This window comes from Chionomys nivalis, chromosome 18 (genome assembly GCF_950005125.1).
Source record: "Chionomys nivalis chromosome 18, mChiNiv1.1, whole genome shotgun sequence".
Taxonomy (NCBI): domain Eukaryota; kingdom Metazoa; phylum Chordata; class Mammalia; order Rodentia; family Cricetidae; genus Chionomys; species Chionomys nivalis.
The window spans coordinates 8,732,772-8,747,204 of record NC_080103.1 but is presented as its reverse complement, the minus strand read 5'-3'; the positions used below and the strand labels follow the sequence as shown (position 1 = coordinate 8,747,204).

General features: G+C 44.8%; 1 protein-coding gene across 2 annotated transcripts in view; it reads left to right on the top strand.

Moving 5' to 3' along the window:
* Nucleotides 1-218: 218 nt before the first annotated feature.
* The window catches only part of Snx27 (sorting nexin 27), a 97,600-nt gene continuing 83,385 nt past the window's right edge, over nucleotides 219-14,433 (top strand). Inside the window, exon 1 of one of the 2 annotated variants that reach the window (XM_057793434.1) lies at nucleotides 219-702. In XM_057793434.1, coding sequence (XP_057649417.1) covers nucleotides 398-702 — 305 coding nt within the window. In that variant the 5' untranslated portion in view covers nucleotides 219-397. The remainder of the gene's footprint in view (nucleotides 703-14,433) is intronic. The other variant, XM_057793435.1, reaches the window with a different exon arrangement.

Genomic DNA, 14,433 nt, shown 5'->3' with positions numbered 1-14,433 from the left:
AATTCGAGGCCAGCCTGGTCTACACAGTCAGGGCTACACATGGAAGCCCTGTCTCTAAAAACAAAAAAACAAAACAAAGCAAAAGATGTTCACCATCCAACCAAGAAAACACCTACCAGAATCCAAAGCCCAATAAACCACAACTCCCAGAAGGCTTTGTTCCCGGATGTGTCATGCACCCCCTCCCCCGAACTACATCTCCCAGGAAGCCCCACAGCACCCAACCGTCCACTTCCCCCGCCCCTGCTCCCCTTTCCCCCGCAGCGCGGTGGCCGGCTAGCTCCAGCGGTCGGCGGAGCGGGCGCGCGCCGGGGTCGCGCGGCTGCCGAAGGGGGCGGGCGCGCGCAGGAGTAGAGGCGTAGGGGGGCGGGGGACGGCTCGCTTGCTCGCTCGCAAGATGGCGGACGAGGACGGGGAAGGGATTCACCCCTCAGCCCCTCACAGGAATGGAGGCGGCGGCGGAGGGTCTGGGCTCCACTGCGCCGGGAACGGCGGCGGGGGAGGCGGCGGCCCGCGGGTCGTGCGCATCGTCAAGTCCGAGTCCGGCTACGGCTTCAACGTGCGGGGCCAAGTGAGCGAGGGCGGGCAACTGCGGAGCATCAACGGGGAGCTGTACGCGCCGCTGCAGCATGTGAGCGCCGTGCTGCCCGGGGGGGCGGCCGACCGGGCCGGGGTGCGCAAGGGGGACCGCATCCTGGAGGTGTGAGTATCGCGGCCGCCACGCCCCGTCCCCTTACCCTTCTCCTGTCCTGACCCCCCACCCTGTCACTCAGGCCGCACCTCCCCCAGCTCGCGAGCCTGCCGCGACCCTCGCCCCCGGCGGGCCTTCGCGGCTCGGCTTGGAGCCTTCTTCCTGGCGTCTCCAGTGTGTGCCCTTGCCCCACCATCCCAGTGCTCTCCCCGCTGTCCCCATGCCTTTGGCTGCTCGCAAACCCTTTGCCTTCTCCTGTGGCATGCTGCTTTCTGCTCTGTACTGACCCAGCCAGTATCCTCCCCAAGTTCTCATCTTTAGCATCACAGTTTCCTGGTGTCTGCCACTCCCCTCAGACCCTGTGGACTGTCCCTTCTGCCCTCTAGACCCAGTAGGACCTGTGGTCAGCTGCTTTTCCTCTGGAGGTATCGTCTCTTCCCCTACCTTAAGCCCCCCCTTTCTTTTCTTAGTTACTCCCTCGTTATGGTAAAGCAAACCGACATTTTTGTATCCACCGCTTGGCCTTTTCTTCCCTCTTTGTAGTCATACCATCTCGAGTATACCGTATCATCGCATGCGTTTTTTGGGGGTGGGGTTGACACTAGTTTTTCTTCCTATCCTGATAGTGCAACCTAATTTCCAATCTGATTTCTCCATGGCCATATTTCTCTGAGTGCGCCCCTTTTCTGGCTTCCTGTCTTCCCACGTGCACACTCCTTACACTTCGGTAGTGCTTTCCAGCTCCGACTCCCCCTCCCCCCCACTGCAATCGCCTTAGGTCTTTGCCTTCTCCATTTTCCTCCTGCTCTGTGCTGTTGCAATCCTACACTTTATCTCACTTGTTCCTCCAGAGATAGCTTTCCCTTCTCTTTGTAAGGCCTCTTCTGCTCTGGCAACTACCTTCTGCTGCAGCGGCTGCCTTCACCATACTCCTTTAGGTGGCTCACCGTCACCACCACAGCTCTTAAAGCTCCCTGGATATTGTCTTGTCTTGGCAGTTTCAACCCAGACCTCCACTGCTCTAAGCTGTGTTGTGCTAAAATTGTATAGTGGTTGTTGGTTGGCTTGTAGGTGCTGTATGCATTCATTGTCTCCATCCTCCTTCAACCCCGAATTCCTCTACTGCATCTATATTGTATCCCCCCCCCCTCAATACACACATGACACATGGGCTTACCCCTTCCATGATGGGATTTTCCCACATAAATCTTTTTAAACATTTCATTTTAATTACAAGTTTCACAGCTGCCTGTTTTCATTTTGCGAAGCCGATTCGCCTAAGGTCTGTACTGACTGTATCTTCCAGAGGAGTCGGTTCCCTTCCTCCACTTCTGTGAAATCATTCCTTCTGCTTCCTCATCTTTCCACTCCAAGAAGGAGCAGCTCACTGACGCGTGCGTTTGGAGCTTTTGTACATTTCCTCTGACCTTTCTGGAAATAGATGCTTGCTTTTTTTATTACTGTATTACAGACTATTTTCTAATATTCTCTGGCAGTGTATTCTTAGTCTTTGTGGGAGCTTTAAGATACTGAATGAAGTAATGACTTTTGATGCTCTGTACCTGAGTACCCAGGTATTTATTTTCTAGACAACCCCAGATCTGTGACTGATGATTTCTTTCCTTAGAAACTTTTAGAGTTATTTTGCTTTCCCTTTGGAAATTAACTCTGATTCACCCTTTTATTTTTAGATTTGCAATATATAAAAGTTGTAAGTGTATTAAAGTTCTAGGTCATTTGCAGCTAATGTCATCTACCATGAGTGCATAAGCCAAGAGATACAGTTGGTGGCTTTTTGCCTTTATTGCAGTCGGTAACAGAGAGCCCAGCTGTAAAGGAGTCATTGCAGCGAAGATATGAGTGATCCTGTGGACCCCTGGGAGAGGGCTTTGCCCACAATACAGGCCAGGAACCTGGAAGTAGGAGCTGATGTTTGGTACTGTCCTTGGGTGAGAGTAGTTTTTGTCATTTTAGGTGGCAGGGGAAAGAAACACTGCCTGGAGAAATTCTCTCTGGAAGGCCGATGGTGATAGAAAATCTTCATGGTATTGCTTTGTCCCCTTCCAGCTGCTGGTGTTCTGATCTCCAGAGCCTTTGAAACTTCTATGGTACTGTTGTAGAAGTAGTAGTAGTGACAATTCTAAGCTGGTCGATAACTTCTGGGACCTCAGTATGTCTCTCCCTCCCTTCCCTTATGTTTTCAAGTTAGAGGAGAGAAATCAGGTACTAATTTAGCTTTAGAGACTTATTTATTTGAGGCAGGGTCTCATGTAGCCCAGGCAGACCTCACACTCACTACGTAGCTTAGAATGACCTTGAATTTTTGGTCGTCCTGCCTCCACCTCCTTAGTGCTGAGATTGATTACAGGTGTGTGCCATTTTGTTGGCTTCATGTGGTGCTGGGATGGAACCCAGGGATGCAGGGCTTCCAGCTTGGTAGGCAAGCACTCTACCAACTCAGCTATATTCCCAGCCTGAGCTCTTTAATTTGTCTTCTTACTCAAGTTCTTAACCTCTCCGTTGTCTTGGGAAAGCGGTGGAGTCTGAGTTAGGCATAGCTGGATTATTACTGTGTACCTTTAGGATTATACACCAAGACACAGGCGGGTGTCTGGACCTTGATAACGGAGCTTGGAGAGTTCTCCCTATTTTTAAACTCTTCCCGATGCACAGCTTTTACTCCAGCCTTCGTGTTGCAGTTTGGACAGGTGGTAGAGGTGTGAGAGAAGAGTGCCTGAGATTGAAGTGGGCACAGACCTGAACGTTAGTAAGAGGACCCATTTCCTTGTGCTGCTCCTAGTCTGCTCATCAAGGCTCGAGTCCTGGGGTAGTTGTCAGCTGGAGCCAGTATTGGCTCGCCTTCTGCTTTTCCCTTTGGAGGCTGACTATATTGTGACTGGTTTAAGAGAGAATCATGTTCCAGGACTTGAGTGTGAAGAAGCCTGCTGGGCTCTAGATTTTATTACAGATGGGAGGTTTTCTTGACTAACAATGTTAGTCTCCACCTTATAGTTTTCCCAGTCCAATGTGTACTAAATGTCTTCCCTTTGATGTGCACATACCTTGAGGCCAGTGTGTGAAAGATGCTTTCAAAAGCAGAACCAAAATCTTTGCACTAATTATATAGTATGTGAAGTAACTAGCTTCAGGTTAATTTCTGTAAGGTTAGAATAGGTGTAAAGACACTTGATTGGTTTCTTGACAGTTTCTTTTTGGAGAGTTGCAGTATGTAGTGGATTTGGAGCTGCCTATTATGTACTCAAGGCTGCATTTGAGATTATGTTTTTGGCCAGGTACTGGGATCTTTGTGTGTGTGCACATACAAATGCACAAGGCACACTTTGAGGGCTTCTAAATGTTGGGGCAAATTTTCATGTCTCTACTTCCTATCTCCTCATGGGGTGGCTGGGGTTACAGACATTTTCACAGTGTGTCCAACCTTGAGGTGGGTTCCAGGAATCAAACTCAGGTGGTCAGACTTGCACAGCATGCACACTGCCAAACCTGATCTGGGGAGTGTGCATTTCAAGCACGGACCCTTAGGGTTGCCTTGTAGGCATTCAAAGTCATGATGCAGGTGAGAATATGTCAGAGAGTATGTGCCTTCCTCCTTAATAGATACCTGGTAATGTACCATCAGCCTTTCCTTATTAAGGTAAAGCATAAGATAAATTATGTTGTATGTGACAATTTGTTTATTTAGGGATTTTTTTCCTGTTCCATGTGAACGTTTGAAAATCATTGAACAAAGAGTTTGATGCAATAAGTATTTTTACAGTTGAGTGAGTCATGAAACATTAAGACCCTTTTAAAAAATTGATTTCTCTTTGGCTCAGATATTCCAGGTAGACTTGGGTAATAATGCTTGAAATGATTGTCGAGCAAAGGGAATGATGATGGCAAAGTTCTCACACTTTGGTATCACAAGAATCACCGGGGGCAGTCGGAAGCACAGGTTTGCAGGGACACTTCTTCGCCTGGTATAGGGAATGGAGCTCACATGCTAAGCCACATTCTCAGAACAACACGGTAGTTATGGACTGTTCTAGACTGTTCTCAGCTCATTGTGCTTTATCATTATGGTTATACTGGTAGTCAGTAGCTAGGACTTGGCTAATAAATAGTAACTTATGAAGCGCGGAACTCCAGAGTAAAGGGAAGCCAGTTCCTCAGCAAGTGGTCTGTACAGTTGTGCTTACTTCCGTGGAACTTGCTATTGTCCTGCCGCAAAGGTGCACAGTTAAGAGACAGAACAAAGGATGCTGATCGCTGTGTCAGCTTGCAGTGTCTGCTGTGTTACAGTTTGCAGTGTGGTGCCTATACATTGGAACTTCAGCCTCTTGTAGGGAGCTTCAGAGCTCCTCAGGGCAGGGACTGTGTTGACTGTTGTGTGTATTGAATCCCTAGCCAAAAGTGCAGTGGTACCTTGCCTTTCTTCTGTGAGTATTTGCTGAATGGATAGGAGTAAATTAGCCCTGTTTTGTGAGGAGAAAGGGTACTGCTTTGAGTGACAGCCAGAATTAAATCCAGCTCTTAAGTTTCCTTCCCATTTTTTTTTAAACTATTTATTTATTATGTATACAATATTCTGTCTGCATGTATGCCTGCAGGCCAGATGAGGGCACCAGACCTCATTACAGATGGTTATGAGCCACCATGTGGTTGCTGGGAATTGAACTCAGGACCTTTGGAAGAGCAGGCAATGCTCTTAACCTCTGAGCCATCTCTCCAGCCCCCCTTTCCTTCCCATTTTTAAAATATGTTTTGGTTATTGACTGCTAATAGTCAAGTTCCTTAATTTTTATTCTTTAGAAGTTACACAGATCTATACAGTATATCTTGATCACATCTATCTCAACTTCTCCCAACTCTACTTAGGAACCTCTCATGACATCTCCTTCCCAACTTCATGTCCTTCTATAGTTAATTAATTATATAATTTTAAAAAATTTATTTTTTTATATGCATTAGTGTTTCACCTGCATGTATGTCTGTGAGGGTGTTGATTCCCCTGGAACTTGAGTTACAAACAGTTTTGAGCTACCATTTCGATGCTAGGAGTTGAGCCTGGGTCCTTTGGAAGAAGAGTCAGAGTTCTTACCCACTGAGCCATCTCTCCAACCCCCTAATTTTTTAAAATTTTTAAAAAATTTTTTATTTTTTTCTGGAGACAGGGTTTCTCTGTGTAGCTTTGGAGCCTGTCCTAGAGCTCACTCTGTAGATCAGGCTGGCCTCGTACTCACAGAGATCTGCCTGCTTGTGCCTCCCGAGTACTGGGGTTAAAGGTGTGCGCCATTACCGCCTGCCCCCCTCTAATTATTTTTAACCCACTCAGTCCAATTAGTGCTGTGCATATGGGCATGGATGTAGGTCATCCGCTGGAGCACCAGGGACTCTCCCAGTGGTAGTGTTCCTGGCTGTATTTTTTTTTTTTTTTTGGTTTTTCGAGACAGGGTTTCTCTGTGGTTTTGGAGCCTGTCCTGGAACTAGCTCTTGTAGACCAGGCTGGTCTCGAACTCACAGAGATCCGCCTGCCTCTGCCTCCCAAGTGCTGGGATTAAAGGCGTGTGCCACCACCGCCCGGCTGGCTGTATTCTTTTTTTTTTTTTTTTTTTTAAATTTTTATGGTTTATTTAACTTTATTTTATGTGCATTGGTGTGAAGGTGTCAGATCCCCTGGAACTGGATTTTCAGACAGTTGTGAGCTGCCATGTGGGTGCTGGGAATTGAACCCGGGTCCTTGAGAAGAGCAGTCAGTGCTCTTAACCGCTGAGCCATCTCTCCAGCCCCCCTGGCTGTATTTTTTTTTTTTGTTTTGTTTTTTTGTTTTTTTGTTTTTCGAGACAGGGTTTCTCTGTGGTTTTGGAGCCTATCCTGGAACTATCTCTTGTAGACCAGGCTGGTCTCGAACCTGGCTGTATTCTTAAAGTAAGTTCCTCCCCCAGTCATCAGCTGCCTGTAGCTCCACAGCTGGGGTGGGGACTTTGGATAGTACACTATTCTTGATGGCAACTAGCCACTTAAAATCAAGTTACTTTCCTGTAAAAATGGATAGCAGTTGAACTTTGTTTCTATTTGTGAAATGTGACTTATGTTTTTATTTATCCTTTATATCATGTTGTTAATTTGGATGAGAGGCGGGGTCTAAAGCAGCTTTCTTTGCCCTTGCTATTGCTGCTTTTCTCTGTTCCTAGCAAAGGAGACATGACAGCCATCCTTGTTACTTCAGAAATACGTCTCGTCTCCTGAGTGAGGCTGCAGACAAGCGGTAGTGACCGAGAGTGCTCTTCAGAAATACGTCTCGTCTCCTGAGTGAGGCTGCAAACAAGTAGAAGTGACTGAGAATGCTCTTACCTTCCCTTGGAAATCACTTGTGTCGATTGCTGGACCAAGACAAGGACTTTCAGGCAGTGGTCGCGTTCGCCTTTAGTCCCAGAACTCAAGAGGCAGAGGCAGGCGGGTCTCTGTGAGTTCGAGGCCAGCCTGGTCTAATAGTGAATTTGAGGCCAACCAGGGCTACATAGAGAAACCCCATCTAAACTCTTCTACCCCACCTTTGAAAAGAGAGACTTTGATTAGTAGCATAAGAGCTAGTTTTTAATTTGTGGTGGACTTTTCAGCCATCACTATTAACCACTAATAGTTAATTTTGGTTTGTTTTAGGTGAGGGCTTTATTACCATGCTGTCTTGGATAAGTATTTTAGAAGCTGAGCCTCAGTGGGAATAATTCTTATGAAATGGTAGATAAACAGAGAGAGTTAACTGACAAGCAAACATTTTAATTTATGTTCACAGCAAAGTGCTTTAAGAACATAATCTGCCGGGCGGTGGTGGCGCACGCCTTTAATCCCAGCACTTGGGAGGCAGAGGCAGGCGAATCTCTGTGAGTTCGAGACCAGCCTGGTCTACAAGAGCTAGTTCCAGGACAGGCTCCAAAACCACAGAGAAACCCTGTCTCAACAAAACCAAAAAAAAGAAAAAAAAAAGAACATAATCTGTGGTAAGATTATTCATTGGTCCTCTAGGCGGTGGACCTTTCATTCACGCCTTTATCCCAGCACTCTGAAGGCAGAGGTAGGTGATCTATGTGAGTTCAAGGCCAGCCTGGTCTACAAAGTGAGTTCCAGGACAGCCAGGGCTGTTACAAGAGAAACCCTGTCCCAAAAACCAAAATAAATAAATAAAAATTATTCAATGGATGATGGCATTACTAACAAAAGGTGTATTAGTAGTGTGCATATGTGTGAATAGTGAATACACGCACACATGTATGGGTATTCATGTGTGCAACAACATATGTTATGATGGTTAGAAGATAATTTTGGAGTCCACTTCCTTTCCTTTCACCTTTATGTGGATACAGGGAAGAGAACTCGGGACAAGCCTTCCAGGCAAGATCATTTCCCAGTGAGCCATCTTGCCAGCCCGCTGTTTGGGTTTTGTTTGAGGGCTTGTTGGGTCATGTCCATCCTCTGACAAAACTGACTAGTTCATCCTGAGGCTGCTAGGCTGTATGCGTGCTAGGCAGGTGGTCCACCACTGTAAGTGTATTTTTTTTCTCATGTCGGCCCACTTCATGTCAGCTGGTTCCACTGTTAGGCACAAACTGTGTGTCAAGTATCACTAGGCTTGTGAGTCAGTAGTCTGGCTCTCTGCCCTTGAGAAGCTTGCTTTGCAGTGGGGGAGGTACTAGAAATAGTTTACTCTGTGAAAAGCAAAATAAAGTAATGGAGGTGAATGAGGAACGCAATGGGAATTCAGAGGAAAGAGTGGATATGCTTAAGATTGATAAGGGGTTAGATGGTTCACAGAAGGCTTTTATACAGTTAAAATTGTGTGTTGTGATCATGCGGCAGACACAGTGCTGTGTGTAGGTCAGAGGACATCTTTATCAGGAGTAAGTTCTCTCCTCCCACCGTGGCTTCCTGGGGTTGAACTTCTGAGGCAAGCGCTTTTTCCCATTAAGTCTTCCTCCCGTTGGCTCCTTCAGAGGCTTTTTTAAAAGGGAAACTGAGGGACAAGTGTAATCTCAGTAGTAGAGAAAGAGGAAGGGTTTCATAGGCTGAGGGTCTATGGGAGGAAGATGCAAGAAGTTCTTAAGATAGCAAAGGTCCTCAAGCTGCTGTTTGCAGGCTGGTGCCATAGAAACTGGAAAGGAAGGTTAAAATGAAATACAAAAAAGGCCTTGAAAGCAGTGCCAACAAGTTGCTTCCCTCTCTCCCCCACCAGACAGAGTTTCTCTATGTAGCCCAGGCAGGCCTGGAACTCAATCTATAGACTCAGGGATCTGCCTGCCTCTGCTGGGATTAAAGGTGTGAGCAACCATGCCTGGCTATAAGTTTGGATTTTGTTCTTATGTACTGAGAATACAGTTGTGTATATATTTGTACCCATAGTTTCCTGTACATTTTGCTTTTATTTGGTTGAATACATTTCCGTGGCTGGAGAGGAAAATTTGCTATTAGAATTAAAAGAATTTCAGACCATTTTTCCCTCTTGGACTGTCTAGGACTGTATAAGGATGGTAGCTGAGAAGAAGGAAGCTCTGAAACCCAGTGCTAGGAGCAGCTGATGAGAGGCTGCCTTTCATTTGATTCCACTTTCCTGCCTAGTGCGCCCAGCTTCTGAAATGTCTGTTTCCTGTCACTTTATGTTGTAAGTGACTGCGCCTATATTTATCACTGCATTGACAGCGTCTTCATCCTCATGTGCTGCGGGGGCCCTGCCTCTCATGCCTTGTTGTAGCTATGCTTTTCTCTGTCTCTTACTGCAAGATGCTACGTGGATTTAAATCCTTTTCATTGACGGTGCTGGGGAGATGACTCAGGGGTTAAGAGCAGTCACTTCTTTCCTACAGGGCCAGAGTTCAGTCCCCAGCACCCAGATGGCAACTACAGCCATCCCCTCCAGCTCCAGGGGTCTGATACCTACGTCTGGTTTCTGGGCACCTTTGTTGACCCTCATTTGTGTGAGCACACAGAGACGTACATAAAAATAAATCTTAAATCTTTTGTTTTGCCGTAGCCTGTTGGGAGTTGAGGTGACTAAAGATAAGAAGTTGATATGATATTAAAATATATACCTAAAGTTTGTCTTCAGGTGAATTTCTGCTGGGTCAGGAATGTGTTTGTGAAATGCTCTTAGTTAAACTTCAGGCACTCCACTGCGAGTCATGTCTTACTACTGCCTCTGCCGGCCCAAGAAGGCTCCCCCTGGAGCTGTTCCCAGCACTGGGTATTTGAGTTGCTAAATGAGGCCTAAATTGCTAAATGTGTTTGAGCATCCTTACGTTCATCCTCAGTGAACTTCTCTTATTGTGAAACTACTTACTTAGTAGAAGTGGTCTAGAACTCTTGATCTTCTCACTTGCATATTACCACATGCAACTTTGTTTTATTAGGTTGCTCAGACTTGCTGTGTAGCAGGTAGCCTGCCCTCGATGTTCTTCCATCTCTACCTGTTGAGCCATCACACCCAGTGGAGAAACATGTATGGTGATTTTTGTTTGTTTGGTTTTTGGTTTTTTGAGATAGGGTTTCTTTGTATAGTCCTGTCTCTCTTTAAATATGCTCTGTAGACTAGGCTGGTCTCTAACTCAGAGATCAGCCTGCTTCTGCCTCCTAAGTGCTGGGATTAAAGGCATAGGCTACCACCAATCAGCGAGAAACATCTTTTAAAAAAATGTTTTGTTTTTACTTAAGCTATCAAAAACTTGTTTTGGTGTGTGTGTTAGAGTTAAACCTAGGGTCTATGTATGCCAAAACACTTTTTTTTTAAGTCAAGATTGTTTTTCTTAATAATTTATTTTATTTTATGTATATTAGTGTATTTCCTGCATGTATGTCTGGGTGAGGGTGTTGGATCCCCTGGAACAAGTTTACAGACAGTTATTAGCTGCCATAGGTGCTGGGAATTGAACCCGATCCTTTGGAAGAGAAGTCAGTCCTCTTAACCCACTGAGGCATCTCTCTAGCCCCTCATTTTTTTTTTTTTTTTTTTAAAACTTTCTTTTTATTTACTCTTGGTGTCAGGGCCAACTCTTTCACCTGCCCGAGGTGTTGATGGAGGGGACACCCCCACCCCCGTGCCCATGCCTCCACATGACAGATGAGTAATGGGAAACAGCTCTTTCATGCTCACAACATCAGGGCTGGCTCGCTCACACCTCTGCCAGCAGGGTCGGCTCTACCGTGCTTGCTGCCCAGGCGAGTGTTGCAACTGATGAGGGGGTCAGGCGGCAGAGTAGGGGGTGCATCTTTCCTTGCCCTCACCACCACATGGCAGACAAGGGATGTGGCCAGCTCTTCCACTCTCACCCTCAGGGCTATCTCACTTAGATCTCTTCCAACACATCAGCTCTACTGAAAAACACTCATTCTATTGAACTCTACCCCCAACTTTTTCCTAAATGTGATAGATTTGAATGCCAGACCACAGATCAAGACTGAACTAATAGATCTTTGTATTCTATGGACTCCATATATAAGTGATTTGCTTATTTCCTTTTGAAAAGAGTGGACCCGTCTACTTTTAGGCTGGTTATTACAGAACCTTTCAATGAAAATAAGGAAATTGCTCCTTGATCCAGCAGAAGTTTCTTAAGTCTGTCTAGGTTTTAGTTAGTGTATTTTTTTTTAATGTGTTACTTTTTTTTTGTTGTTAGTTTATTTTAAAATTGGGAAATGGACTGAGTATTTGGAGCTTATGGAAGATGTGATAACCTTGGGAAGTTTGGAAATGCTCTTCTTTTGCTAGTTTTCTCATTTACAAAATGTGCAAGGTGTTTGTCTATTGAACATACTATGAGGGTTATTATGTATGTATGTATGTATGTATGTATGTATGTATGTATATTAAAAGATGCTATTAATTGCAAGAGCCATAAGCCCTGGGGGCTGGAGAGATGATTCAATGGTTAAGAACACTTGCTACTCTTGAGGATACAGGTTCAGTTTCCAGCACCCACATTGCAAGGGCTCAAACTCCAGGGCATCCATTGCTCTCTTCTATAACTTGTGGACACACATACTCAACATGCATATACATAAATCTTCAAGCTGGGTGAGGCTTGAATTTTGGCACTCAGTAGGCAGAGGCAAGTGGATCTTCAACTTTGAGGCCAGCCTGGTCTGCATAGCAAGTTCTAGGACATCTACAGTTTATATAGACAGACCCTGTCTCAAAACAAACAAACAAAAAAGAATAAGCCTGGAATTTTACGTTCTAGTGGGAGTGAAATGAATCAGTTTGGTTTTACTATTGATAACAAATTTTGGTTTCACAGGTAATTGCCAAACTTTTTCTTTCTGAATAACTTGATTATATTTGTATAGTAAAAAAAAAAAAAATCTTTTTTTTTTTTTTTTTTTTTTGGTTTTTTCGAGACAGGGTTTCTCTGTGGTTTTGGAGCCTGTCCTGGAACTAGCTCTTGTAGACCAGGCTGGTCTTGAACTCACAGAGATCCGCCTGCCTCTGCCTCCCGAGTGCTGGGATTAAAGGCGTGCGCCACCACCGCCCGGCAAAAAAAACTTTTAATCCCAGCACTCGGGAGGCAGAGGCAGGCGGATCTCTGAGTTCGAGGCCAGCCTGGTTTACAAGAGCTAGTTCCAGGACAGGAACCAAAAGCTACGGAGAAACCCTGTCTCGAAAAATCAAAAAAAAAACCAAAAAACTTAGAGCCTTATACTTATTTTCCTGAATGACAAATAGATTCATTTTCCAGAAATTTATATGCCTGAGTAGATTGTATTTGCAAATTGATTGCCTTGTAATTACAGATTTAAGGAACTTTTTATTCTTTCCTAAGCAATAAACCCTTGTTTGTTCTGCTGGAGGTGTTCATTTGGAGAACTGGTAAGCTTTCTGTCCTTCCCTTGCCTCAGGCAGGTGCTGTGGGAGAGCAGGCAGCCAAAGGCAAAGTCCTTGTGTAGCACATTCTTCTCCAGCTTGGGAGCGTCAGGTGCTGACCCACACAGTTCATTGGCTTTGCCAGGGCCAGTTTTTACTGTTGCTAAAATTCTCTTTGCCCAGTGTCAATTTTCTGCATGGAAATACTTTTTATTGTTTTTGCTTTGTTTTGTGTTTAGAGACAGGGCCTCTCTATGTAGTCCTTGGCTACCCTGGAACTCACTATACAGACCAGGTTGGCCTCGAACTCAGAGATCTACCTGCCTTTGGCCCCTGGAGTGCTGCTATTAAAGGTGTGTATCACCACACCTGGCTGGAAATGCTTTAAAAATATTGGTAAGGACTGGAGAGATGACTCAGTGATTAAGAGCACTTGATTTGCAACCAAGAGAACCAGAGTTTAGATCTTTTTTTCTTTTTCTTTTGGTATTTCTAGACAGGGTTTCTCTAAAGCAAGGTGTCCTGTAAAAGCTGTAACTCCAGCCTCTAGGGATTCGATGTCTTTGGATATGTCTCTACAATTACACGTATACATTTACAAACAAAAATATTGTTAAACCAGGCGTAGTGGGATACTCAACACATAGGAGACTAAGGATTGCCATGAGGCCAGACCAGTCTGGGTTATGTGGTGAAACTCAAGAACAAAAGGGAAATTTTTCTTTTGATACTTAAAAGACAAGGGAGAGCCAGTGCAGCCCAGTGAGGATCAGGGTCTCCAGTTTGAAGCCAGCCTCATCAAAGCAAAGCAGCAGAGGATCTGTAAAAGGCTGAGAGTGTGCGACTTGATCTGTATGCAGATAGCATTTGTTTTGTCCTCCTTTATCAAAGATGACACCTAATTAGATTAAGATGGGTGTTTTGGCCGGGCGGTGGTGGCGCACGCCTTTAATCCCAGCACTCGGGAGGCAGAGGCAGGCGGATCTCTGTGAGTTCGAGACCAGCCTGGTCTACAAGAGCTAGTTCCAGGACAGGCTCCACAACCACAGAGAAACCCTGTCTCGAAAAACCAAAAAAAAAAAAAAAAAGATGGGTGTTTTGTATTTGTACTGGTTATGTAGAATTTATTTTTGGTGGTTGTAGTTTGAATCAAGGTACCTTTTCTTTTTTGAGGCAGGGTCATTGTATAGCTCAGGCTAGCTTGCCTCTTCGAACAGTGAGAAACTTGGTTTCTCTTACCTGCTATATATTTTCTTGTCCTCTTTGTTTTTGTTAACAATTTTTTAAAAAATCATTCTATTCAAGTATATAGATATATTACAGTATTTAGATATACAATAGCTGAATTGTTGACTCGCACCCCTTGAAGAAGCAAGCAACTTTCCTGTGCTTCTTTTGATTTTAGGCTTATAGACTTCATTTCTGCTTATTTAGTTCCATGTCTTTTTCTCCACCCTATTTGAAGACCCTGGGTTTGTATAAAATATTCTGAGATAAAAGTAGGTTATTTTGTCATTGTCTGGAGTTCTTCTGGTTTTCAAAAATTATGTACGTTAAGATTCATTCTATTAAATAGCTTTGTGTCATGTGTGCAGTTGACGTAAGCTGCCGTGTGGGTGGTAGGAACTGAACCTGTGTTCTCTGCTGGAGCAGAGCAGTCAGTACTCCAGCCCCAGTAGCATATTTCTTTATTTCAGCAATCAGTAGTTAATTGTGTGGATGTCCCACAGTTTGCTAATTCATCCACCCCTTGAAGGACATCCTAATTACTTCTAGTTTGGGGCCGTTATGATGAAAGGTGCTCTAAGCATCTGTGTAGAGTCTTTTGTGTTGGATATGAATTTTTCTGTACACTTGGATCAACACATAGGAACTTGATTCTTTCTTTCTGTTT